The sequence below is a fragment of the Lutra lutra genome, chromosome 4 (assembly GCF_902655055.1).
Source record: "Lutra lutra chromosome 4, mLutLut1.2, whole genome shotgun sequence".
NCBI lineage: Eukaryota > Metazoa > Chordata > Mammalia > Carnivora > Mustelidae > Lutra > Lutra lutra.
The window spans coordinates 195,837,766-195,862,996 of NC_062281.1; the positions used below are offsets into that span (position 1 = coordinate 195,837,766).

The 25,231-nt window shown below is 61.0% G+C and overlaps 1 protein-coding gene and 1 long non-coding RNA gene across 5 annotated transcripts in view; one reads left to right on the top strand and one right to left on the bottom strand.

Moving 5' to 3' along the window:
* The window catches only part of LOC125096996 (uncharacterized), an 18,914-nt gene extending 13,330 nt beyond the window's left edge, over positions 1-5,584 (top strand). Inside the window, exon 3 of the long non-coding RNA XR_007126455.1 lies at positions 5,572-5,584. This is a non-coding gene — a long non-coding RNA (uncharacterized LOC125096996). The remainder of the gene's footprint in view (positions 1-5,571) is intronic.
* A 6,287-nt stretch (positions 5,585-11,871) lies between these two features.
* Positions 11,872-25,231, bottom strand: part of PRDM16 (PR/SET domain 16) — a 299,784-nt gene continuing 286,424 nt past the window's right edge. For 3 of the 4 annotated variants that reach the window (XM_047727114.1, XM_047727113.1, XM_047727112.1), the window contains exons 13-17: positions 20,759-20,928; positions 20,258-20,432; positions 15,865-16,098; positions 14,836-15,010; positions 11,872-13,680 (exon numbers count right to left, since the gene is read on the bottom strand). In XM_047727114.1, coding sequence (XP_047583070.1) covers positions 13,546-13,680; positions 14,836-15,010; positions 15,865-16,098; positions 20,258-20,432; positions 20,759-20,928 — 889 coding nt within the window. In that variant the 3' untranslated portion in view covers positions 11,872-13,545. The remainder of the gene's footprint in view (positions 13,681-14,835; positions 15,011-15,864; positions 16,099-20,257; positions 20,433-20,758; positions 20,929-25,231) is intronic. The other variant, XM_047727115.1, reaches the window with a different exon arrangement.

Consider the following 25,231-nt stretch of genomic DNA (forward strand, 5'->3'; position numbering starts at 1 on the left):
AATGGCTAAGCCTGTGGGCGGAGGCCTGGGCCCTGGACTCACCGCGTGTAGGAGAGCTTCTGGGCCGCTCCTGGGAACGGTGGGGAGCTGCTGCCCTCCAGAGGCCATCCTGGGTTCTGCACCCACAAGGCACAGCCTGGGTTGGGGGTGGGGTGGAGCAGCGGGGCAGGACACCCCTGGAGAGAGCAAGCCCCGCGGGTGCCCGACCCCCACGCAGTGCTTTCCTATAAAACCTGCTTTCAGAACTTGGCCTGGTCGCTGCAGGGTTGGTCCCCTCCCCACCCCTTCCGGCCCTGGTTGGGCGGTGCCTGTTTGACCCCTCCAGCCCCTGAGCCTGGCTCTGCCGCCAAACTGGGGGGCTCTGGGGGGGGGGGCATCTCCCTGAGTCGAGCTGGCTCAGCGTCTGACCGGGGCTGGGGGACCCAGAGTGAGTGGCTCGGCGTCTCAGTCCCTGCTGTCTCAGCTGTCAGTGTTGGGGGGCGTGAACGTTGACCGAGGAGCTTGCGCAGAGCGCCTGGGAGGAAACGGCCCCCCCGGGTCACAGGTGGTGGCGAGCAGGGCCCCAGGGCTGCCAGCAGGGGTGAGTCTCTGAACTCTCCGCACCCTGTGGCTGAGACCCTGAGTGTGTGGAACCAGGTTAGGATAGAGGCGGTGGCCCTCCTTCCCTGCTTTGGGCCTCTGGGCTGGCCCTGACCCTGGCGGAGAGAGAGGGCTCCCCATCACAGGGTTTGCACGGAGCCCCCCCCCCCAATATAATCCTAGCCCCAGCACCTGTGATGTGCTCGTATTTGGAAATAAGGTCTGTGCGGATGTAAGGAAGACAAGGTCATACTGGGTTGGGCCGGGCCCTAAATCCCGTGGCTAGGGTCCTTATAAAAAGAGGGAAATTTAGAACCAGAAGGCCAAGTGACCACAGAGACGGAGGCTGGGGTGATGTGGAGTGACCGCCAAGGGACGCGAGGACGACCAGCAGCACCAGAGGCTGGAAGAGACCGGCCAGGACCCTGCGCTCCAGCCCCCAGAGGGAGTGTGACCCTGCAGCCACCCTGCTCTCAGACCTCCAGCCTCCGGACACACCACGATCCTGTTCTGTGGGTTGAAGCTGCCCAGGGAGCCCACGCAGAGGCCCTGTCCCTTCTCATTGTCTCTCAGACCTCCCCTGCCCTCTGCCGAGTCTGCTGCTCCCCCGGGGACACACGCTCATGAGGGGGCTGGGGGTGTCCTGCAGAATGGTGACTGGCACACCAGGTCTCACGGAGCTCTGTGCGGAGGGCCTGGCGGGGACTGGGGGCCACCCTGAAGACATCCACCTGCATAGCCGGCCAGGGCTCATCCTGCATCCCCCAGAGCCTCCGTCCCAGCCTGAGATTTCCGGCCTTGAGAACCGAAAGGCAGAGGCAGGCAAAAGCAGCTGCTGTGGCCCCTGTCCCCTGCTCTAGACCTCGAGAACCTTGGGGTAACACCACTGTGCTATCCCCGGACCCCAGACCTGGCCACGGCTGGAGGCTGCAGGCTGGCCTAGCTCCTAGAGCCAGGGTCCCGGGACTGGAGCCTACACAGCCACGTTTACCTTACGGGGAAAGATGGGGGTCAGCCGCAAGCTTGGCGCATGGGCAAGCTTGGCGCATGGGAAATGAGGGCCCCTTCCCATGCAGCGTCCCCAGCAGGGGGGAGGCTGTGACCCGCCCACCCCATAGCTGTCTAGCACTTGCTCTGAGAAGTGAGTGCCTGCCACCCGCAGGAGCCCCTTTCCCGTGGCTGGAGGGGATCCTCTGCAGCGGCTTGGCCTGCGCTGAGTCTTCCGGACACTGCTCTGTCCCTGGACCGCAGCCTGGAGAGAGCATGCCCTGGGGCCAGCAGTCCTCTAGGACGCCTGCTGGTTGGAACATCCTGGTGTCCAGGGCTGAGGACGAGGCTGCAGGGTGTGTCCCTCTCCCTTTCCAGGGCTGCATGGACAGTGCCCGTTGCCTGCTTCCCTCCTTCCCTGGGGGCCGCAGGGAATGTGCTGGGTGGAGGGAAGGGGCACAACCACCTCCTTTCTTCTCGGGCCTGGCACTGGGCTGACCTTTCACTCACTGCAGGGCCCCACGGGGCCTCATCCAGCCGGCGGGCAGCTGGGAAAGGTCTCTTTGGTCTCGGATGATGCTGTGGCTGTGAGTGGGCCTGAGGACAGAGGCTCCTCTGTGCTGGGCAAGTGCAGGCCTGGGCCTGAGGGGTCCACAGATGGGTGAGGGGGCGGTGCAGGGCCTGGGTTGCTGGGGCGGGGCTTGGCTGCTTCTCAGGCCCACCAGCGTGGCCCTTGCTGAGCAGTTCAGCCCAGGGGGCACACGGTCACTCCTTGCACCTTAAAGAGCAGATGGTCATTACTTTCTATTAAGCACCTACTGTGTACATAATTTTATTGAATTCTTATCGAATTCTTACCGAAACTCCCCGAGGTGTGTGTGTCATCGTCCCCGCATAACCGAGGGGTAAAGGCTTACCCACTGTCACCTTGCTCGTGAGTGGCCCAGCCTGGATAAGAGCCCAGACCTGTCTGACTCCAGAGCCCTGGCCCCAGTGTTGTAATCAGGGATTACTTCAGGTTTCCAAAGAAGTAGGGAGTTAAAACAAAATGTGTGTATTTGACTTCAATTGAGAATTTAAAACATCACAGACATATTGGCTGTGATGAGGCAGCTCCCACCATCATCAAGGAGAAAACGGAACAGAAAGTGCAAGAAGCATCTATTTTCAGATGTTGGACAAGGGGAGGGGGGACACTGGCTCTCGGGAGAAAGAGGCAAATCAGGAGGGCCCCATGGCTGCCTGACTTTTTTCCAAGGGGTGAAACATGGTGGTCTCACTGAGTTGGGAGGGCAGATGTGGGGTTCGGGAAGGCGGGGGTTGGGGGGGTCTGTGGGCAGCAGTGCAGAGCTGGAGCTCCAGAGACCCTCAGAAATGCTACTCTGTGCATGTGCAGGGTGAGGTCTCAGGGAGCGAAGCAAAGAGCAGCCACCAGGGTGAACGGCTCCCAGTGTCCATGCAGGCCCAGGGACACTTAAATGCCAAGCACCCAGAATGAAGGGACCTGGTGGCCACCCAGGGTGTTTGATGGGGACCAAAGGCAGTGTCTCAGGTGAGGGGCTAAGCTCACCCCAGAGCATAAGGTGAAGGTTGCTCTGTGCCTGCCCGATGAGCTTTGCAACAAGACTTGCAAAGGCCAGGATGGTCTCCACCATCCCTTAACACTGTTGGCACAAAACTCAATATTCTTAAAAACAAGAATCTAGGATCTCAACAGTTTAGCATTTATAACCTCCAGCACCTGATAAAATATGACAGGACATGTGAAGAAGCCAGAGCATGTGAAGAAGCCACCTGTAACGAAGGGGAAAAGCAGTCAATAGACACAGAACCCAAAGTGACACGATGATAGAATGAGCAGGGAAGGCGTTTAAAACCGAGACAAACTGTAGCCAAGGATTTAAAGGAAGCCGTGCGCAAAATCAAAACAGAAATGCATGGTGAATATCTCAAAAGAGAACGTATGGGACTGAATCAAATGAAAATTCTAAACATAAAAATATACGACATACGAAATGAAAAAAAAAATGTACTAGCTGGAATTAGCAGCAGGTTAGACGCTAGAGAAGAGAAGACCCTTAAACTTGAAGGTAGGATGATAGGAGTTATCCAAATGAAGCATGGAGAGAGCAAAGCCTGGAAAAAGTAAGAAAACCTTGCTGATTTGAGGCTGATACCATGCAGTCTAATAAGATGTGGCCCCAAGTGGGTGAGGGGAAGATTTGTTTAACAAAGTAATGGCCCCAAATGTTCCAAGTGTGAGAAAACCTACAGCCCCCAGATTGAAGAGCTCAATGACCTCAGAGCGGCGTGAATACAAGAAAGGCCACCACAGCATCTCACGGTCTGACTGCTCGTCGGGAAGCCCTCGAGCCCGGAGAGCCGGAAAGCCATCTGTCATGGGTTAGATCTGTCCATCAAGATGTCCGGTTCTGATGAAGAACCAGAAACTTTTGGTGAAAATCAAACTGCAAGTGAAATCAATAAATTTTACAATGAAAGTTGCGAGAATTCATCACCAACAGGTTTGCGGTGTAAGACACGTCAAAGGAAGCGTTTTGGGCCAAGAGGAAATGATTGGAGAAGTAAATTCGGGTCTTCACAAGTCACAGAAGCCCACTGGAGACTGTAAACATGGGAATACACCTGACTTTCTTCTCCTTTGTATTTGAACAAGTTTTTTTTTTTTAAGATTTTATTTATTTATTTGACACACAGAGAGAGAGATCACAAGTAGGCAGAGAAGCAGGCAGAGAGAGAGGGGGAAGCAGGCTCCCTGACGAGCAGAAAGCCCGATGTGGGGCTCGATCCCAGGACCCTGAGATCATGACCTGAGCCGAAGGCAGAGGCTTAACCCACTGAGCCACTCAGGTGCAGCCCCTTAAACAAGTTCTTGAGGCTCTTTCAAGCAAGAGGAGCCCCGGCCCGTTATGGAGTCCGTGTCACGTGCGGAAGAGCAGCATGAGAGATGGGAGCGTGAACAGAATTACACTCTTGCAAGGGCCAGATCGTTTACGCCAAGTGGTATATTGTCACCTAAAGATGGACACTCATAAATTAAAGATAAGACATTTGACCCCACGTGGTACTTGATAAAGGTCTGGGCCCTGCAGGGACAGTAGGAAACGTTGTCATCCGGGTACAGGCAACTACCGCTGGCATTGCGCCCCGTGGCGAGAAATGGCCGGCGTTCTCCCGGGGTTCTGGACCGAGTCAGAGGGGTCCGCCCTCCCAGCTTCTGTTCCCTGTTGGTCCTCGTTGGGGCAGCAGGACAAGAAAAAGCCAGAAAAAGTATGCCTTTTGGAAAAGGAAGAAGAGTCGTTTCCCTCTCCCCATCTCTTTTCTACATGACCTGATGCCCTTAAATGACCCGAAAGTGTCTACAGGTCATTGTAGCTGAGATGGGAGCCCCCCCCCCGCCTCCCCCCCACCCCGCAACTGCCTCGTCTGGGGCTGGCCTGTATCCCCCTCGGGTGCATTTTTATTCTCTTCCTGCACACAGACACTGTCCTAAGTGGCCTGCGGGGCTGCTCCGGGCATTTTAAAACTCTGTGTGGAGGGTTTCTGCTGGGAGTCTGTGCTCCTAAGCTCTGCACTGGGTGGTCCGGGGGTGGGGGCTTGGGCACCTAAGGGGTGAAGGACGGGCTCACCCTGATGCCTGTGGCCGAGCAAGGCTGGGAACCCCGGAGCTGGCCCTCGCTAAGCCAGGGTCCCCTCTGCTCCAGCCGGGGGTGGTGGGGGAAGGGCTCCTCCAGGGTGCAGGGACGGCGTGGACCAGCCCTTGCCAGCCTGAGCAGAAGCCCCGTGAGGCTGGTCTACGGACTTGGAGCATCTTGATGGACCCAGGCCTGAGGGCAGGGTGGGCGGGACGCGTGGTTTCCAAAAGTGAAGTTAACTGAAACACACCTGTGGCAAGGCCTCCCCTTCGAGGCTGAGTCCTCCAGCCGGCATGGTGCGGAGCGCCCTCGCCGGACAACGCCCCAGCCCGGCCCCAGCCCGCCCCAGCCCGGCCCCTGCCTGCCGCTTGCCGCTCCCGGACCGCTGCCTGACGCTGGGTCGCGCTGGGTCGCGCTGGGCCGCGGCCGGTGCGCGTGTGTCGGTGGTTTTCTGTGCGGATGAGCCGCGGTCCTTCCTGCAGATGCGGCCGTCCACGTCCGTCTGCTTCCGAGACGGAGCCCCCGGACCTCGGGGCGACCAGGCCCGGAAATAGGACTCCGACCTCTGACCCACGGTCTGCGAGAGCCAACCCGGAAAGTCGAGCGACAGCCCGGGACGGCGGGACTCGATCCATCACCCGCGCTTCTGTCTGTGTTGCTCCCGCCCCCAAGGCCGGAGCGGCCGGAGGAAGCCTCGCAGCCCCCCACCGGTCTCGTGGGACGCCTGTTCTCCTCACTGCCCGGCTCCCAGGCCCCCATCTGGGCTCACCTGGAACCTTCCCTTTTTCCGCCATGAAGCTCCTCCCTGCCCTGCCTACATTAGAGTCTCCCCAAATCAGGGGCGGGTGGTGGACTCCCTGCTGCCCTGAGCTCCAGGAAGCCGACTTCACCGGCTCTGGCTGTGGGCGTGGCCGCCCTTTGTGTCCACGCTGGTGCTTCCCCTCCCCAGTGGCTGGGTGGGCGGTTCTTCCCAGTTTGGGACTATTGTGGCAAAGCCGCTGTGAACGTGGGCGTACAGGTCTTTGTGCGGACGCTGGTCTTCGGCTCACTGTGTTCTAGAAAATGCCGCCTGCTCTCACCAGCTCGAAGGCTTCCTGGAACCCCCTGGTTGGGGGCCTCCGGCATCCGAGGACCACCAGTCAGATCCCGGGACGGATGGGATGGCTCCCCCTCTCGAGGTTTTGGGTGGGCCCCAGTCCCCTCAGTGGGGTCTCAGCTGGTGCCCAGGCTCCCCCTTCCTGTAACCTTGAAGATCCAACCTCTTCTGTAGTGGACCCTAGAGCAGACTCCACTTCCCTTTCTCGAATTGGGAAAGACCCACGCAGAACATGGGGCCCACACGGCAAGCACACACTTTCCTTCGCAGAGTTGGCCAACCTACCTCCGGACAGGCAGTCCCCTCACATCCCCCGCTCTGGCTCCTCTGGCCCCACAAAAGCCACCTTACGTCTGACCGTTTGACCCCAAATTAGGACATGTCTTGATTTTTGGAAGACATTTGCTGTCACGAGAAATAAGGTTAACAATTCTCAAAATAGCTCCTCTGCAAATAACCGAGAAGCTCACTTGGCTCAAAATGAATCTGAGGAGGGATTCAAAAGCATCTCTTTTCCCAGAAAACAGATTCTTCATTGACACATTTTTCTCTAGTTGATTTCCATCCCCCATTTCCAAAATGGAGCCTTTTTCTCAGTCCTTTAAGCGGGGAGCCGGGCTACAGAAAGACAGGGTTCCCTTGTCGGCAGGGTTCTGTTTGTCTCTGTTCTCCCCTTGCTCTGGGGTCCCCCCGACAATAGGGGTATTATCAGACAGCGCCCTGGCTGCAGACTCCCCTCTCCCCTCGGGGCTAAGGAGGAGAAAAGCTGCCCGGCCCTGCCAAATGAGGGTGGGAGGGAGTGCTGTTCCAGCCAACGGAGCCCCAGCGGTGGGGGGGGGGCGACTCCAGGGAGGGCTGTGTGTGTGGGGTGGGGGAGGGCTGGACACCATCACTCCTTCATTCGGAATGACCTGGAAGTGAGGCCATTCATCAGATTCATGATTCACATGATCTGTCCTCTGAGAGCGGAAATGTATTTCCCAGAGAGGAGCCTCTCATGCTGCCTCAGTGCCAGGAGCCCTGGGGTGAGTCCCACATCTGACCATCAGGGGCGTGACCTCAACGACATCACCGAAGCTTCCCCAGTCACGTCTGGGAGAAAAACCAACTTGAAGACATTTAGATGCTTCCCCCAACCAACACCTCACTGGGGAAATTGTTTCTTTCCTTCGGTGGCTACAGAACTACTGCTACAGGGACCTCCGGACCCCACCTCCCCATTACCCCCATCAGAGGGGGTTCAGGCCCCTCAGAGGCCCTGGAGTTCCCAGAATCTGTGTGGAAACTTGCCTGGAGTGAGGGACCTGATAGCAAGCCATCCATCCATCCATCCACAGTCCGTCCGTCCATCTGTCCATCCGTCCATCCATCCACTCATCCATCCGTCCATCCACAGTCCGTCTGTCCATCCATCCATCCGTCTATTCATCTATCCAACCATCCACTCATCCATCCATCCAGTCCATCTGTCCGTCCATCCATCCATCCATCTATCTACTCATCCATCTATCTGTCCATCCATCCACAGTCCATCCACTCATCCATCCATCCATCCATCCACAGTCTGTCCATCCATCCATCATCCATCCATCTACTCATCCATCTATCTGTCCATCCATCCACAGTCCATCCACTCATTCATCCATCCATCCATCCACAGTCCGTCCGTCCGTCCATCCATCTGCTTGTGTAACCCACCTTCTGCTGAGGTGTTTGAGGCCAGGCCTTAGGGAGGTACGTCCTGGCACTTTCCATACCTACATTCCTAAATTCAGTGTAGGTGGTGATTTCTGACCAGGAAACAGAGGCTCAGGGGCCCCTGCATGTTCTGGGGGTCGCAGAGGTTGTCTTCGGAGAGACTCTGGACCAGGCACTGTACAGCTTGGGGAGGAAGGCATAGCCTCCCAGTTTCTCTGCTGGACACCGCAGTCTTCCTTCCTGCCTCACACACCCAGGGGGGCCTCGTGCCGTCTTGGCGAGGGTGGGGGTTGTTCTGTCAGAAAGACAGCCCGCCACCTCGCCCCGTGCTCTGGTGGAAGGAGAGGGACCACAGGGAAGACTCTGTGGGGTAAGTCCCCTGGATTCAGGGGTCGCCCCCCACACTCGAGTGGGCACACGTGGCTGGTATGCATTTGCTCAGGGTCTGTGTCTGGCTGTTGCCTGGTGGGCGGCTCAGGTCCTGGCTGGGGACAGTGCAAGGACAGTAAGCACAGCCAGCATGCAGGGCGGGCGGTGAGGAGGGCCGGCCGGCGGGGGGTCCACCCTTATGAAGGGGCGCGTTTGGGATCGGCCTTGCAAGGTGGGGTCCTGCACCGCAAAGAGGTCCCAGGCAGGAGTTCATGGGGGCTGGCTCTGGGCCCAGGTGCACCTGGAGGTGACATTCCTGAAAAAGGGGCCACCTGGAGGACACCCCTGGAGGCCGATGTGCTGGGCGGATGCACTTCGGGGAGCGCGCCTGGGGCTCATGCTCACTGCAGAGCCGGCCAGGGTCGTGCGTACTTTCGCTGTGCTTGTGTATTCTGGACAACGTGGACAGCAAGGGTCCCTGGCCTGGGGCAGTTTTGGGGTGATGGCTAGGCACGTCTCACAGCCTGTTCCTGGGGACCCTCGACCCATGCTGCCGAGCCTCACTGCTGGCCACGCTCTGAGCCCAGGCCCTTCCCCCGGCCCCGGGGGGCCTCCGTTCTCCCTCAGTGACACTCGGAGTGGGGGCGAGACGTACAAAAGCACACAGATTTATTGCATACCGATCTCATGTATAAACTCATTATCGCATCGGAAAGATTACATTTGGTGTACAGTCCCACCCTACGGCGCTCGCCTCCGATCAGCTGCCCCAGGCTTCATCTTACAGAGCTTCTCTGCACAGGCACGTCTGTCTTTATCACGGGCGTCAAAGCAGTCTGCAGAGTCATGTGGGTGACATCCTACCCCGGGCAGCTCGCCCTTGTCCTTCCCTTCAGCGGTGCCCACGTCGCTCACGGGCCGCGCTTGTTGCCAGAGCAGCTCTGAGCTCCTTGTCTGGAGGGCGTAGACCCTAGTCACATATTTGACAGGTGCCTCTACTGAATTTTCCTTTTCATAAAAATTTCACGAACAGACACGATAATGACCGCTAAACACGAGTCATGCACAGTTTACTTAGAACAGAAGCAATTTACAATCGGGGGACGTGGGACATACACCGGCCTCCTTCTCAATGGTTTTTTTTTTTTTAAACATTATATGAAAACCTGACATTTACATTTGATTTCTTTTTCAACACTATACAATTCTAAAACAAAAACAAAAACAAAACCAAAACAAACCCAAACAATGAAAACAAACTGAACCAAGTCTGTCCTGCAACAGCGGCAAGAGGGCGACGCGGCCACACAGGTGTGGAGCTCTTGCCGGCAGGTGGACACGTGACGCGCTGCGACACGGGGCTCGGCCTCCCTCGCGGCGGGAGTGTCCACGATATAAGACACACCGATAGAAACCTCCGGAATCATGTTGCTCACAAGTGAATTGCACATTTGGAAAACTCAAGCTGCCTTTTGTTTTTATTTTTTCCAAAAGCGGCGTTCCGAATCGGCGGCGGAAAGGAAGAACGGAACGGCCCGGAACGCGAGGAGGAGAGGGGCGCTCCTGCAATCACGCAGAAATGTCTTGTCACAGTATCGCTCGCTGCTGCGGGGAAGGTTCATGGCTTCTGAAACCCGGCTGACCTCCACCGACCAGGAGCGGCCGCGGCCTCGCGACCCCAGCCGGGAGGGACGAAAGGTGCCCGGCTCTCCTGGGTGGCGCTGCGTCCTCGCCCCTCCCCCAGGACAACACAGTGAATACAGCTCAGTAGATCTCAGTCACGTGGGCAGGGGGACGGGGCTGAGGGGCAGGGGATCAGGGCAGGGGGCCTGGGGGCCACAATCCAGTGCTTTGAGGCTGCAAGGCTGCCGACGGTGACATGTGTCCGGGCGGGCGCTCAGTGAAGCAGCAGCTAGGACAGGGGAGGCCGAGGGCCTGCGAGTTTCTGGGGTCAGTCTTGGGCCACGGAGGTGCTGGGCTTCAACAGGAAGGTCACGTGGGCTCAGCCTGTCCACTGATCCACACTCAGGGTCCCAGGCCAGCTGGAGGAACATGCACCCCTCGGTTCAAAACAGGGGAATCTCTGGGTCCCACTCACGGAGGGTCTGGCTGGCCAAAGGTCGGCAGCTCCGTGCGTCCTACCCAGTTGTCCCAGGAATGAGAGCAGCATGGGAGATGGTGTCAGTCTGCTGGGGGCCGGGCTTTGAGGGGCAGTGGAGGGGAGAGCTGGGAGCCTTCCTTTTGAGTTTCCATTTGGGGAGGTCAAAGGTCCAAAGGAGGAACACTGTTGATGCTGGACGGAAGGACCCTGGCCCAGGGGGTCCCCAGGTTGACAGGTCTGACCCTGGCCACCACCCACGCACACAGGGGTCAGCCAGCCTGTAGCCCTGTTGCACCCAAGCTCCGAGACTGGGGTCTCAGAATTCTGGCCGCCCAGCCCCCTGGCCCCCACGGTCCAGGCTGGTGTGGCAGCCCGGGGACAGAGAAGAGTAGGGAGGGTGGCTCGCTGTCATCGGGGGCAGGGAGAGGCACCAGGGTAGGGACGAAGTGCTCCCTTTGTCAGGGGTCCAAGGACAGACCTCCCCAAATCTGCCGAGTGCTGGGCCCCAAGGGGCTGAACGTTTAGGAGAAACGGGGCTGACTCCCATCGTTTCCGGGAGGACAAGATTAAGGTCTGGAAAGGAGCAGGTGGGGCTCTGGGAAGGAGGGAGAGAGAAGATGTGGCCACGGCTGGCCACATGTGACAGATGGCCAGAGCCTGCAGAGCAGACCAGAGTGGGTGGCCACGGCCCGTCTCGGATCTGGGACCGTGGAGAACAGACACTCAGGTTTCTACCCGACCAGAGTTCCTATTTCAGGCAGAGACAGTCATATCGCAAAAAAAAGCACACGCCTTACTCTTTAGCAGAAGAAATATAATTTGGGTTTACAGAAATGGGCATTTGTATCTGAGGTTGACTCTGCAAAGGGGTCCCACCTGGAGGGAGGGGAAGTGGAAATCCCACACGGTGCCTGGCGAGCCAGGCAGAGGTGATGCTTGGGGCGGGGGGCGTGTTTGCCGAACCGCACCCCCGGGGGCTGCGTCCGCCCTTCCTCGCGCAGGGCACCCCGCCGGCCTGCGGGCGCGGTCTCGCCGCCTCCCGTGGGCCGGGAGCAGGTGGACCCCTTCCCCCGGGGCCTGCGGACATGTGGCGGCCTCTGGGACTCCCCACACAGGCCTCCCAGCGCGGAAGCACACGATTGTCGTGGGCCTGGAGCGGCCGGGCCCCGGGCACACAGCGGCTCCGACTGGGCTGCTGCCCCGGGGCCAGCGCCCAGGGCTCACGCACCGTCCGAGCCCCGTCCCCGGCGCCCCGCACCCCTACCGCTTGCATCTACATCCTTTTTTAAGGGCAACTTGGATGATCTTTTTCTCTTCCTGTTGGGACATTCTTCTTTTTTCCTTCCAAACAATAAAAGAAATAAATAGAACACTTGTCTTAAATGTGAATGTAACTGAAACTCTAATTTAACAAAAACACGTGATTGTCTGGAAACGGGCAGCAGGATCCGTCGGGGGCGCGGGGGTATTTGGCACAGTAAAAACCTCCCCACTCCCTGGTTCTTGATCACACGACACACGACCTTATACACGGTTTTGGTCCCTCACTAGATACTTATATTAACATCATTTCTTCACAATAAGAATGTCTAATGCCAAAATACTGTTAAGGAAAAAATAAAATAAGAAAAGAAATGAATTAGAAAAAAATTACAAGTTATATACAGATTAAGGTAAATTCCATCAGGGAAAAAGAAATTATGATTTGAAATTGGCCCCTATGGGAATAATTTAAAGCCCATCTGCATGGAGAGGCAGACCCGGCCTGAGCAGGTGCCGTCCGGCCGGGCCCTGCGGTCTGGAGCTGGTCTGGCCCACCAAGGAGTGGAGGTGGCCCTTGTGTCCTGGAGCCGGGGTCTCACACAGGCAGACAGCCCGGCAGCCTGGGGCAGGGGAGCTGCAGTGCACACGCCAGGGAGGCCACGGGTTGGAGGGGGACGCCCGCTTCCTTCCCCTTGTCCGTCTGACGGGGGTGGGTGAGGGGGGGCTGGAGACCCAGAGTGGCCGTGGGGGGCCGCACGGGTGTGGCTGATGTGCAGACCCTGCCGGAAGAAGCATCGGGAGCCCGGGCCACCTCTGCTCGGGGGACCCGAGCCAGCACTCTCACACCTCCCCCTTAAAATTGGGGGGTCTTGGCGGGGGCCACAAGCATGAATCCCATGCCGCACACGTGGGGACACGGGCGGCAGGCCTCTCTCGCAGCCTTGGGCCAGCCCAGGACACCATGTCTAAGAATTCTACCGGACAGTTTGAAACTGCTCACAGGCGGGGGCCCCAGGCCCCGCCATTCTGTGCGGGGACACCCAGGATCCCGTTGGCTTTACAAATATGGTCAGGGATAGAAAACGTCTCCGTTATCTACAGTATAAAGAACACGCCCGGACACAGTACAGTTTCTGGGCAGGTTCGGGTTTGCAAAGACGCGGAGATTTCAAAGCAATGCAAAATTACTTTTAAAAAACAATTTGCAAGTCATCTTTCGATTTCTTTTTTTAAAAATACTGTCTATTTTAAAACCACATGCTTAAATAGACTCTGTCGTCAATAAGATTACCAAAAGGGTTACTCCTGTAATTCTCATTATAAAAAAATCGTCTGGGCGATCTCCCTTTGAAGAGCACACCCGCGTCTGTCTGGTCCTTCCTGAGACACCCGCGGGTGCCCTAGGTGCCGCTGCCTTCATTGAGTCTGGGGTTCAAACCCTGCCCTCACCCACGGGGTCGGTCCTGCGAGGCCGCTGCCAGGCCGGCCTTGCGCTGTACCCTTCCGGAACGCTGTTCTTAAGACCAATTCTTGGACGGTGGGCCTCCAGGACGGCTCAGGGACTCCTGGGTTCTGAGTTTTCATTGGAAAAGTTAGAGCTGAGCCATGGTGTGTGTAGCGGGGACGGACGATGAGGACTGGTCGACGCGGGTGATGGGGAGGGAGGTCTCTCTGGCCCAGGTCACGCCGCTCCCCGAGGCTCCCTTCTCCATTTTCCACAGCTGGGATGTCTGTGGGGACGATGGGGCCCTGAGGTCGCCCTTCTTGGACTCTGACCCCGGCCCCTCCTGGGCCTGTCAGAGGTGGTTGATGGGGTTAAAGGCTCCAGACTCCGGCGTGGCTCCTGTGATGTTCAACCAAGCATCCAGAGGGCTCTGGGAGGAGGTGTGGAGAGGAGCGTCCTCGGAAAGGGACAGCATCATTGCATACGCCTGGCCGGGGAGAAGACACACACACACACACACACACACACACACACACACACACACACACAGGACAGACAGGTGAGCTGGGGTTCTGAGATCCCAGGCTGGCCCTTCCTGGCCCCCCACTGCCTTGGGCTGGGCTCAATCTTGCCCAGATCCAGACTGGGAGGGGAAAGGTCAGAGTCTCCCCTAGGGCCCAGAAGAGGAAGATGTGGTAGGTGCTGGGGCTGGGGCTGTGCGCAGGTCAGCTGGGCTCCCGTGCAGAGGGACGAGGTGCCGTGGTCCTGGCCTCCATGCACGGGGTCTCCCCTGCTGCTTCCCCTGCATTCACCTCTCTGCCCCTCCCCCACTTTTGCGAGGGCCCCAGGAATCCTGGTCGTCTGTAAGAGGCCGTCCCTGTCTGGTGGGCCTGGGGGCTGCCCCTCTAGACAGCTGTGGGGACAGCACACGGCTACCCGGGGAAGCAGATGCATGGCCCGTCTGAGCTGAGCCCAGAGGAGGGAGCACGGCTACTCCGTGGAGCCACAGGGCACGAGGCCATGGGACCTGGGGCTCCACTCAGAGCAGAGCGGGATGGGGGAAAAGCCAACCCTCCTCCCACCCAGGCTTACACTCGGGGACAGGATTAGTAAAAGACAAAGACAGACACGCAGACGAATTTCGCTGAGACTTGGGTGGGCTGACCTGAGACCCTGCCCCTCCAGATGGATGGAAGCCGGAAGCAGGGCCCTGTGGCCACTTGCACTAAGGAACGGGGTTGAGGCCCGCCTGGGTGCTCTCGCTGACCCTGTCACAGTTCCAGGTGGGAATTAGTGACCGCGTGAGGACAGCTGCCTTTAAGAGAAGCCTGGGCCATTGCCAGGCTTGCTCGAATCAGAGAGGGAGGGAGGCCCACACAGCTTCCAGGCTGGGCAGCTGCCCGTGGACGCCTGCCACGGGGGATGAGAGCACAGTGCCCCACGCCCCTGTGAGCACACGGCTCACATTCGCCGGTCTCAGTCTCTCCCTGCCCCACCCCTGCTTGCGGAGAAGTAGTGGTCACTTGGGTGTCTCTCTAGCTGATGCAATGGGCCCGGGGACCGTGGTCCTGCTATGACCCAGGCACCGGCCACCACCTCCAGCCTGGGGGTGCCGGGGCGGGGGGCTCTGCTAGGTACCTACCTGGTTCTTAGCCTGCCTGTACAGTGTCTGCTTTAGGGCCTCAGAACCTAGTGTGGCATTAAGCACATCTTTAACTTCAAATGCTTCCTCAGCTGCTCTGCGGAGGTCCAGCCCCTTCCCAAAAGTCGGCATCGGCTCCAAAGCCAACAGACCGCCCGGCCGCTCCTGAGCACACCTGCGCCAATGACCGGGGAGAGGGGCCTGGCGTCAGCCGGTCGGGCCTCTGACGCCCCACTGCGGGCTCCGTGCCGGCATGCACGCCCCGGCATCTCCACGAGCCACATGCACAAGGACACGGACACACAGACACACGGACACCTGGACGGAAGCCACATGGATGCAAGAGGGGGACGGACAGAGGGGCGTGGAGGGTGGTGAGTACGTGCACACACGTCGCAAGCAGCAGGCGGGGCGCCCGGGTCTCAGGGAGCGGAGGACGGGTCTGGAGGCAGCTCTGGAGGGGCCAGGACTCCCAGGAACCTGGGGCCAGGGGTGATTGGCCTCCCTGGAGCTCAGGCCTCCTGGACCTGCAGGGCTCTCCCCAGGAGGGTCTGGAACGCAGGGGCACCCCCGGTGCCAGATGTAGGCGGGGTGGGGGGCACTCGGGCCATACGGGTAAGGGCCCCAGCTGGCTGCATCCAAGCTGTGCTCAGCCCCTGCTCTGCACAGCCTGGCTCCGGCCCGGACGTCACTGCCCGGGCCCACCACCAGAGACAGTGGGGCGGCCGGACCCGCTCCCTTGCAGCTCCCGCCTCTCCCTCCCACACTCTGCCTCCAGGCCTCGGCTAGTGAGGGAGCCTCTGGGAGGTGGGCTGGGCCCTGACCCCCTTCCTCAGGCCGGGGTTCACCTGGGCCTGTGAGCGGGGAGCCCCCCCTCCCACGGTGGAGATGCCTGCTGGGAATGGGGGTGAGTGCATGTGGGGGATGGTGGGGTCCTGGGTGGTTTGAGGGTGAGGCCGCCTTTATGACGCTGGGGCACCAGCCTGTGAGGCTGCCCAGGTCCCGCCCCCACGGAGGGCCGGTACCCACCTTCGTGTGTGCTCGAAGCCCACGGCCAGGGAGGTGGGCGGCTCCTCATCCTCCTCGTCCTCGTAGGCGCCCTGGGGCTCCGGCGTGGGGGACACGGGGTCACCCTGGGACTTCCCCGCCAGACTGTCATCGTCGTCGTCGTCCTCCTCCTCCTCCTCCTCCTCCACGTCCTCAGGCTTCCCGCTGGCCAGGCCCGGGCATTGGGAGCCACTGTCCAGGTCCTGGGCCTCCGGCCTGAAGCGACAGGGGAGGGAGTTGGTCTCAGACCCCGAAAGGCCTGCGACCAGGCTACAGCTGGCTCTGCCCTCACCCTGTGTGAAGAGAGTCTGCGTTCCTGGTCATGGTCTTGGCCGCCGTCCCTGTGGAGTGGGCCGAGGAGAGAAGGGCGCCCCTGAGGGCATGGCAGGGAGGGGCCTTAGCAGCAGGCCTCCTGTGATGCCAGAGGGAACACTGGCCACCAGGGATCCCGGGTGTTTGTGTTGAGGAGGAAACCAATGCCAGTCAGGTGGGGAGGGGTTCTTAGGTGCTGGAGCTGGGGTTGGGCACTGCACAAGGGGTGTCCTTGGGGAGGTTTGCTGATTGACCCTTGCTTACTCCTCCTGGCCAGCCACGAAGACATATGTAGGGACACTGGCCACCCAGAGTGACGGGTCTCTTCCCTAGCTGGGAGGTCCGGCACCCGGGGTGTCGCAGCACGAGTGCTGGGCCGCTGTCAGCTGGGGGGGCCTGCCCAGAAGGGTCTGCTTCAGAGACTGGTGGCTTCTGTCCTGTAGGCCAGGCCCCACCTCATTTCCCTCGGGGTCACTCCAGCTGGCAGAGACTTTTCCACTCCGGATCCTCGTTTTTAAAAGGCAAGAGTCCAAGCTGAGCGAGGGCGAGCCTTTTTGTTTCTCCAGGAAATGCCGCTCGCCCGGGGACCACCTGGCAGGTGTGCAGCACGCTGGAGGGGGGGATGGGGAGGGCGGGCGCACACCTCCTGAGCCCACATCTGGGCACCCGTTCCTCCTGACCTCGCATGGCCCACAGGCATCTGTCCGCGGCTGTTGGGGGAGACAGGAGTCCTGCTCTTGGCATTGAGACAGAGCGAGAGGCTTTCCGAGTGAGCTCCGGGCTCCAGACCCAGCGGCTCGTGCAGATGGGCCGGCCACGGATGCCCCTGGTGGCCAGGCTCTCGGCCAGCCTCGTCTTCCCTCCTTGCCTTTTGCAGAGGTGACCTGCCATCCCAGATGGGCAGAAGCCTGCCTGACGCTCCCCTCCTCAGGGGTCACCTGTGCTGTCGCTGGAACATGTCTGTCCACCACCAAGGGCCCTGAAGCCCAGTGGCACGGGCCGGAACCAGGGAGCTGCCCCTCTCTGGCTTTCCACTGGGTGACTTGCAGGCCAGAGCCCGTGCCCTCGTGGTGACATGGGGACACCCCTATGCCGCGGATGGCACGAATAGCACGGGTGGGTGACTTGGGGGCTAGGACATGGGTTACGTTCCCCAGGCAGCCCCCGGCAGGTTTAATCGAACCCAAGGGCACTGTGCGGGTCTACATACGAGCCCTTCCGGGGGCAGGGAGCGCGGCCGCCACGGCCCATCTGCCCACGGGCAGGAGGCCTGCACCACGCAGGGGTGCCGGGGGAGGGGCGGCCGGGACCGAGGGGGGCCCGGCAGGCTGGCGGCAGCTCCAGGCAGCGAGAGCACTTGCACTTCTGTCCTCCAAACAGCCACCTGCAGCACGTGCTGCCCCGGAGCCGCCGGGACCCTGCACCGGCCCGTGCATCAACCCCAGGAACCCGTCTCTCCCTGAATCTGGACCTAGAGGTTGGAGTCCGAGACCCAGGCACCGGCGGGCCTGCTTCCTCCCGAGGCCGCAGGTGCTGGCCCCGGCTGGTGGTCCTTGGTGCCCTGGGGACAGGCTTCTCCGCATCCCCCCAGCTCTGTCACCTTCCCGTGCTTCCCTGCGTGTGGTCGGTGTCCCGCTCTCCCCTTAGGACATTGTGTGGGGTTGAGGGCCACCCCGATGACCTCGTCCTAACCAACCACATCTCTAAAGACCCTCTTTTCAAATAAGGCTCCGTTCTGACGTACTAGGGGTTAGGATTTGGTGGGGGACAAAATTCAGCTCAGATGTTAAAGAGGTTATAGGACCAGGAAGCCTGCCTGTCCCTAAATTCTCCTTGATGGTCAACAGAAGGAAACTGATTGAGAGGGGAACTGGATAAGGTCGACATTGGCCCCAAACGTCTCACCACTTCACACAGACTGATGGATCCATGTCACCTGTGATCGTGGTTCTCGCTCCTGACCACGACGTGGGGCATCTCCTGGAGGCTCCCCAGCACCCAGGACAAGGCCTCAGTGGGATAGGCCATCCGAGGGCCTGGGTTTGTGGCCAACTCTGCCCTGGGGCTTCCCGAGGGATCTGGGGCCGGTCTCCTGTCTGAACCGTCACCAGGGGCTGTCGGGAAAGCCCCAGTTAGATGCTCTGCGGTGAAGGTCAGGGTGGGGCCGTCTCCTCTTCCCTCTGTCCTAGTGGGTTTCTTGGAGAGGCCTCCTCTTCCTCATGGCGGAGAGCTGGGCCTGCCACCTGGGTGCGAGCGTGAGGGCCTCACTGGTGCTCCTGGAGGACCGAGCTTCCCATGGGGAACGCCGTTTGCAAATGCTTATAGGTTCTTCACCGGCCTCTGTCCTGGATGCAGGGAGTCTCAGTTCAAAGGATGGTGTTCAACAGCCTGGTTGTGTCTCGTTGCCCGTCTGCAGGGCTCTTATAAGGCCTGGCACCCAGGTCTTCACATCTGTGACTTTCTCTGAACGCAGGCTCCATGCCTCCCCCAAGGGGCAGGTATCTAGGTTCCTGTGACACCATGGCATGCGTGCCGGCAGCTTGGGATGGACGGGGCGCTCTGTCCACAGCAGAGCAGGCAAGGTGGCACCCGGACCGGAATCCCCACTGCTGAATGGGGCTCAGGCTCTGGGAAGTAGCCCGCAGCCAGCCTCTCCCACCACACCCTCCTTGGAGCCCACCCCAGGCCCTACCTGGCCAGCCGGTAAGATCACCTTCCGGGGGGCATGACTTAGGATGTGATGGTCCCAGACAAAGTCCAAGTGCCACGTTCATTTATAAATTCAACAAGACTTCCCCGTGCCCCCGGCCCTGTCCCCTAGGAGTACCGAAAACACAGCCTGTCCTGGAGGGAGCCGGGTGTGCTGAGACCCCTCCTTCCTCGCTGGAGGTGGGTAGGCATGGAGCCGGGCCGGGTGGGGTTGGGGGGGCGCTCGGTGCACAGATCTAAGGGTGGGGCTCTGGCTGTTAGGTTCTGGGCCTGACTTGATGGCTGGAGCAAGGCCCCCCACCTTCTCTGGGCTCAGTTTTCCGCTGCAGAATTAGGCGATTGCTCCCCAAGGCTTCTTGCTGTTTGGAGAGCCTCTGATTTTCTGCCAGCTGGTCTGGCACCAGTGCTCACCCAGGAGAATGTCTTCCTGTGGGGTCTGAAGTGCCCTCCCCCGAGGGCCCCCAGAGGAAATGCCCCTCCCTGGCTGAGCCTTGGGATCCAGGGTTGTGCAGGATACCTGCTACGTCTCGAATGTGAATTCTGCTGTTTTCATGTCACGGTGTGCATGTGTCAGTGTGCGTGCGTGCACGTGCATGTTGTGCGTGCATTGAGTGCACACGCGCACCTGTATATGCACGCGTGGTTTCATGTGTGTATACACGCGCATGTGTGGGCACACGTGTGGATTTGCATGCACACACATACGCCAGTGCATGCGCGTGCACGCCTGTGTACACACGGTGGTTTCGTGCACACACGTATGTGTGCATGCATGTGTGTGCGCACACATGTACACACATGCACGTGTGCGAGAAGCCACAGGCACGCACACATGTACACACATACATGTGTGCGTGCCTGTGTGGTCTCGTGTGCATGTGTGTGTGTGTGTGTGACACTCCTGTTGGGACACCTCCAGTGCCTCGGGTTAAATGGAGATTGTCTGGACTCTCAGACTGCAGGAGGGTTCATGGCGGGAGCCCTTGCCTGGTCCACACTTTGCCGCCCACCGTTGACACCCACACCAAACCAGGCCAACATGTTGGTGCGGCACCCAGAGCACCACACCTGTCATCGGTCAGGATGCTTACTCCGCTCGCCCGTCCAGACCCAGACTCGGAGGCGGGGTGGGGGGGTGGGGGCAGTACTTGCTGAAGTGCCGCCCCCCCCAGGCCACTTGCAGGTGGCAGAGCCGGGGACAGAATGGATGCCCATCAGTCTCCCCCCTGCTGTGGCCCCAGTCCCGTCTGGGGGCACCCTGGGGGCCAGTGCTGGCAGAGGTGCTCCTCTGGGTGTGGCCACACAGGTGGGCTCTGGATCTAGGCCTTCTCGGGGTCCGGAATCGACTTCTTACCGTTTGTCCGTTCGTGTTGTTGCTTGGTTCATCTCACTGTTGGCAATAAAGTTTCTGATTTCAGAGAAATAGGAGTCTTCTTTCTCGTCTAAAAGTGCGTGGTTGTCGGACTCGGAGGTGGGGGAGGAGGCACTGGTCCCTAGGTGGTTCGTGAGGACCCCAGAGTGCTGGCTCACTGTGTGGGGGGAGGGGAGCGTCAGAGCAGGGGCATTTCTCATTTCCCTCTTCCCTCCCTCCCCTCCCCTGGCTTCCCCTCCCTTTCCCGGTCTCCTTTCCCTGTCTTCCCCACCCCCCTTCCTTTCCCCTTCCCCTCCCCTCCCCTGGCTTCCCCACAGTCCCCTGCCTCCCCATCCCCTCCCGTCTTCCCCTTCCCCCTCTGCCCCCCTCTCCTGTGTCCCCACCCCTCTCTGTCTCCCCGCACTTCCACCTGATGTCTCTTTCCGATGTAGCTCCTGGTCTCCCCCCCCACCCCATCACAGCGTCTGGCTGCCCCGGCTGCACCTGGGGCGTGCTCATGCTCGTGCTTCTTGAGGTGCCGGTCGAGGTTGGTCTGCTGCCCGAAGCAGCGGTTGCACAGGTGGCACCGGAAGGGCTTCTCCTTGTTGTGAATGTTGCGCACGTGCCGCTGGAGGTTGGAGGAGATGCTGAAGGAGCGGTCACAGTACTTACACCTGGAGAACACACGCGTCTCAGAGCAGCCCGGACCCTGCCCTGAGGGCTGAGCCCCCACTTGCAGCCTGGCGGAGACGCCGGTGCCCCCACCCCGTTTCCCAGGGCGCTGCTGCCCCAGGGCGGCTGGCTGAGCCCGCCAAGCCCCTCGGGGGCAGGAGGAAGCGGTCCTCCGTCCACTGACGTGAAGGAGGCGGGTGGACGGTTCCGGGCTGCTGCAGGGGACCCTCCCCGGCCTGCAGTCTCCCGCCTCTGCGTCTGGGTCCCCGCTCCGAGGCCCAGTCCGAAGACACATGCCCCCAGCGGCCTCGAGGGGGCGGCCATGCACCATGGAAAGACCCTCGGGAGCGCCCCGCGCCCACCGCCCCCAAGGAGGAGACCTGCTCGGGGGTAATGTTGCTCCCTGACCGAGAGGCCCCGCCCTGCTTGGGGGCAGCCGCCTGGGACCTGTCCGCGGGTCCTCCAGCCGCAGCCGACTCATAGGGGGGCTCGGGGGCTGCCCAGGCCCTCTTCAGCGTCGGAACTCCCCGGAAGGAGGTGCGGGGGCTCCCGGTCTCGCCCCCCATCGGGCCGCCGTTGTTCCAAGGACGGCAAACGACCACAGCCTCTGGGCGAGGGCACCGCGCGCCTCGAGATCCCGCCACTCCTAGCGCCCGTTTGAAGGTGACCGCCAGCCCGTGCGCTCGGGAAATGTGAAAAAGGCGCTTCTTCCGCCAACGGCTTCAGTCGAGTCCACAGGACTGTGCGGCGGGACAGGGAGGCCGGCCTCGGGTGCAGGGACCCATCCGCGCCAAGAAGCCGGAACGCGAGAGCGCGAGCCTGCGGCGGGGCCGGGGCCGGGGCCGGGGCCGGGGCGGGGGCGGGGGCGGGGGCGGGGGGGGGGGGGCCCCAGCACAGGACTGCGCACCCCGGGGTCCGCACGGCTCGCCGGGCGCCAGCGCCTCCTGGTGGCGGAACTCGGAGCCGAGGCCCCGCGGCCTCCAGAGCGGCCCCCGGGGCTCTGAGCGCCTCCGCTGTGTCCGGTGCACGCGTGCGCACACGTGTCGTGTGTGCGCGTATCTGGGTTCAGCCCTCGCCAGGGCGGCTTCACCGGCCGTCAGGGACCCACGGGCCCAAACACGCTCCTGCAACGGGACAGGAGGCTGGAGCAGGTCCCCGCAGGGCGCATGCGTGCGGGGTGCGGCTTGGAAGGTGCCAGGGACCGGTCCCGACCTGGTGGCGGGGAGTTCCCACCGGAGGCCCCCCGACCCCGATCACTCAGTGCAGAACCCCGGCCTCGCGCCCTGGGTCCGAGCTGTGCCGGAGGGCGGTGTCGGGTCGGGCCAGCAGGCCTGTGTGAGGTGGCCTTCGTGGCGCTGCCCCGTGACCCCTGTGAGGGCAGTCTGGACAGTCACGGTGCACCCCGGGCGCCCCGAGGTAGGAAGACGCAGGCCCCCACCAGCGTGGGGCCTCCAGGGCTGCAAGCGCTGGGCCAGGAGCCGAGCTTTCTCAGCCTTGAGGGGCAGCTTTGTGAAACTGTCAGCGGAGGCCAACCTCCTGCCTCATTGCCCCCTGGGGGCTGACGATGGACCCACAGAGAACAGGGAGGCCCCTGCTAGAGGGGCCCCAGGTCTCCCACTCTCTCATTCAGTTCCCGGAGTTCCTTGGCTGCGGGTTCGCTGACTCTGGCTTCCTCTGCAGCTGGGGGCCAGGAGCATCTGAGATCTTGTCAGGAGCAGCCTGGCCAGCGCTCCCGGCCTCCTCCCGAGCGACCCTCTGCCTTCTGTGTGCTCAGCCCCGCTCCGAGTTGGCCTGGTTAAGCTGCTTCTAGCCCCTGGAACCTGGGGCTTTGGTCACGGCCTGTCTTCCCACGTCTCCTGACGTCCTCAGACCCAGCGAGCACCACCATCCAGGGAGCCTCCTCGAGGTGGGGTCAGCGGTGCCGGGCTAACCTGGCAGCCCGGCGCTCCCCCACATGAGGGGCCAGAAAGGAGGGCTTTTAGGTCCCAGGACGCACTGTCTCACCCCGTCACGGACGGATCCTTGCCCTCCGTGGTGTCAGGCTCCCAGATGACCGTCCTGCCCCCCACGGCGATCGCTCAGGAAGGACCAAGTACAAGGCCAAGCCGGTCTGGGTGCTCGCCTCTTGCCCAGGGAACGGGCCTCCCCGGGGCCCGTCCACACGTGGGCTCAGGCCCACCCGCGCACAGCAACCCCCGCCGTGTTTCTTCGGGAAGCCAGAAGGGTTTTGACAGGTTCCCCCTAACAGTGTTGTATGGTCCCCAAACGGTCGGAGGCCTGAGTAGAAGACGGGGTTGCATAGGGTTGTTTCCTGTGACCAGAAACAGGGCTCTCTTTCCAGTCTCCGTGGGGCTGGAGGGGGGCAGGGGGAGCCGCACGTTCAGTTTGCTCCCGCAGAGACGGGAGTGTGGCCCTCTGCCGGTTCTGATCTAAATCAATGGCCCAGACCAAGAAGCCCATTTGAGACTTAGGGGAGCAGTGAGCCCGGGCTTCCAGGAGCCGAGTTCTCAGAGCAGCTGGGATTTGCGTCGTAAACACGCTGACAAGTGGCCGGGGGAATTTATGGCCTCGCTGCGAGAAACGGCACGGCACTGCGGTCTCTGCGATGGGGAGTGGCCGGCAGCGCTGGCAGAGGAGGGCCTTGAGAGGACCTTGCAGTGACCGAGGCACCCCCCCACCCCCCCAGGGAAGCCAGCGAAGTGGGGGTGGCCAGCACGGGGCGGGGGAGGGCGCAGCGTCCTCCCCGGGACCCAGCCGGGCCACACCAGCTGTCCCAGGGAGTGCAGGGCAAGGGAAGAAAAGACATTTTTGAAATCCAGCCCTGAAAAACAGAGCTAGAAAGCAGGGGGACAGGTTTGGGCCACCAGAGGAAGGGGAATGGGGCCTCGCTCACGGGGAGGAAACGAGCCGCAGAGGGAGAGTCGTGTGTCCCCAAAGTCAGAACCTCACGTCCCGCAGGAGCACGGAGGCCAGCCCGCAAAGGCACGTGTCCAGAGCGTGGCCACGGCCCTGCCCAGGAGTGTCCCAGAGGGACCCCGGGCGTGGCCTCCAGGAAGGAGGCGAGAAGCAGCCCCCTCACTGCTGAGGCAGGACTTCTGTCTGTCCAGCCCACATCGTAACAAGCCCTCCTTGCCCCAGTGTTAGGGACTGAGTGTGTTCAGCTGCACCGTGTCTCCCAGCCTGAGGCCAGGATCTCTAAGCTGGAGAAGCCGTTAGCCGAGGACAGGGGGCCTAGCAGGAGAGTTGACCTTCTCTCCAGGAAGCAAACCATCGGTCACATGGAAGGGGCTTTCTCGCTTGGAATCGGGGCTTTGGAAGACGTTCTAAGCGATTTCACATAATCTCAGGCAAGGATGGAAAAGGAAGAGTGTCCCGGGTTGTCTGGTCTGACTGTCACCCTACAGCCGGCTCGCGAGGGGCCTCGGATGCACGTGGTGGCGGGCACAAGTGGGGCTGGCCTGGAGCCGAGCTCAGAGGCCAGCAGCAGGCGCGGCGAATCGGCCTCCCCAGGGGTGGGGGCTTTCCCCTCTGGTGGGGCCTGTCCCCGGGACGGCCTGTTTCTGTGGACGGATGGGCGGACGATAGGTGAACTTTCTTCTTCCAATGACCCAAGTGAGCCGGACGGCAGAAGTCACGAGCACCACACTCCCCATCTCAGGGCTGCCCCGAGCCAGATCAAGTCAGGATTTGCAACACAAACTTTCAGAGCAATTATTGTTACACAAGCCGAAACTCACAGATTGGAGAGAGCAAAAGAAATCAATGGTAATTAAATTCTTCTATAAACACAGCCCGACCCTCTGGGGGCTCCCACGCGCAACACCGTCCAGAAGGCAGTTCTCATTTCAGGTAGGAGGCCAGACCAAGTCCGTCCTTCCTCTGCGAGCCTCTGTGGAGTTGTAAGCCACTTTTGGGGGTGGGGGTGGGGGGCCTGCGGGGGCACCCAGCTCTGTAGAGGACGCGGCCCTGTGGCGGTCGGGGCGCCTGTTACATCTGGGGGGGCATGGGACCACAGCTCCGGCGGGCTCCCCACGTGGCCGGCCTCCCCAGGGACGGGGACGCACACTGAGTGTGGGGCTAGCGGGGGCCTCCGTATGGCCAGACTGTAGCCGTCTCCTGCCGCCAACCTAAAGCCATGCTAAGCTCCTTCTTCCCAGCGACGGCCACTCACCGGACCGGGCACACCCGGGGTGAGGTCGTGGCATCTAAACCAGCACCTTCCCTGACTTGCCCCCTGGTCACCACCACCTGGGGCTCTCATTAAAAATGCCAAATCTCAGGCCCCTCCCTGGGGGGGGGGTCCCT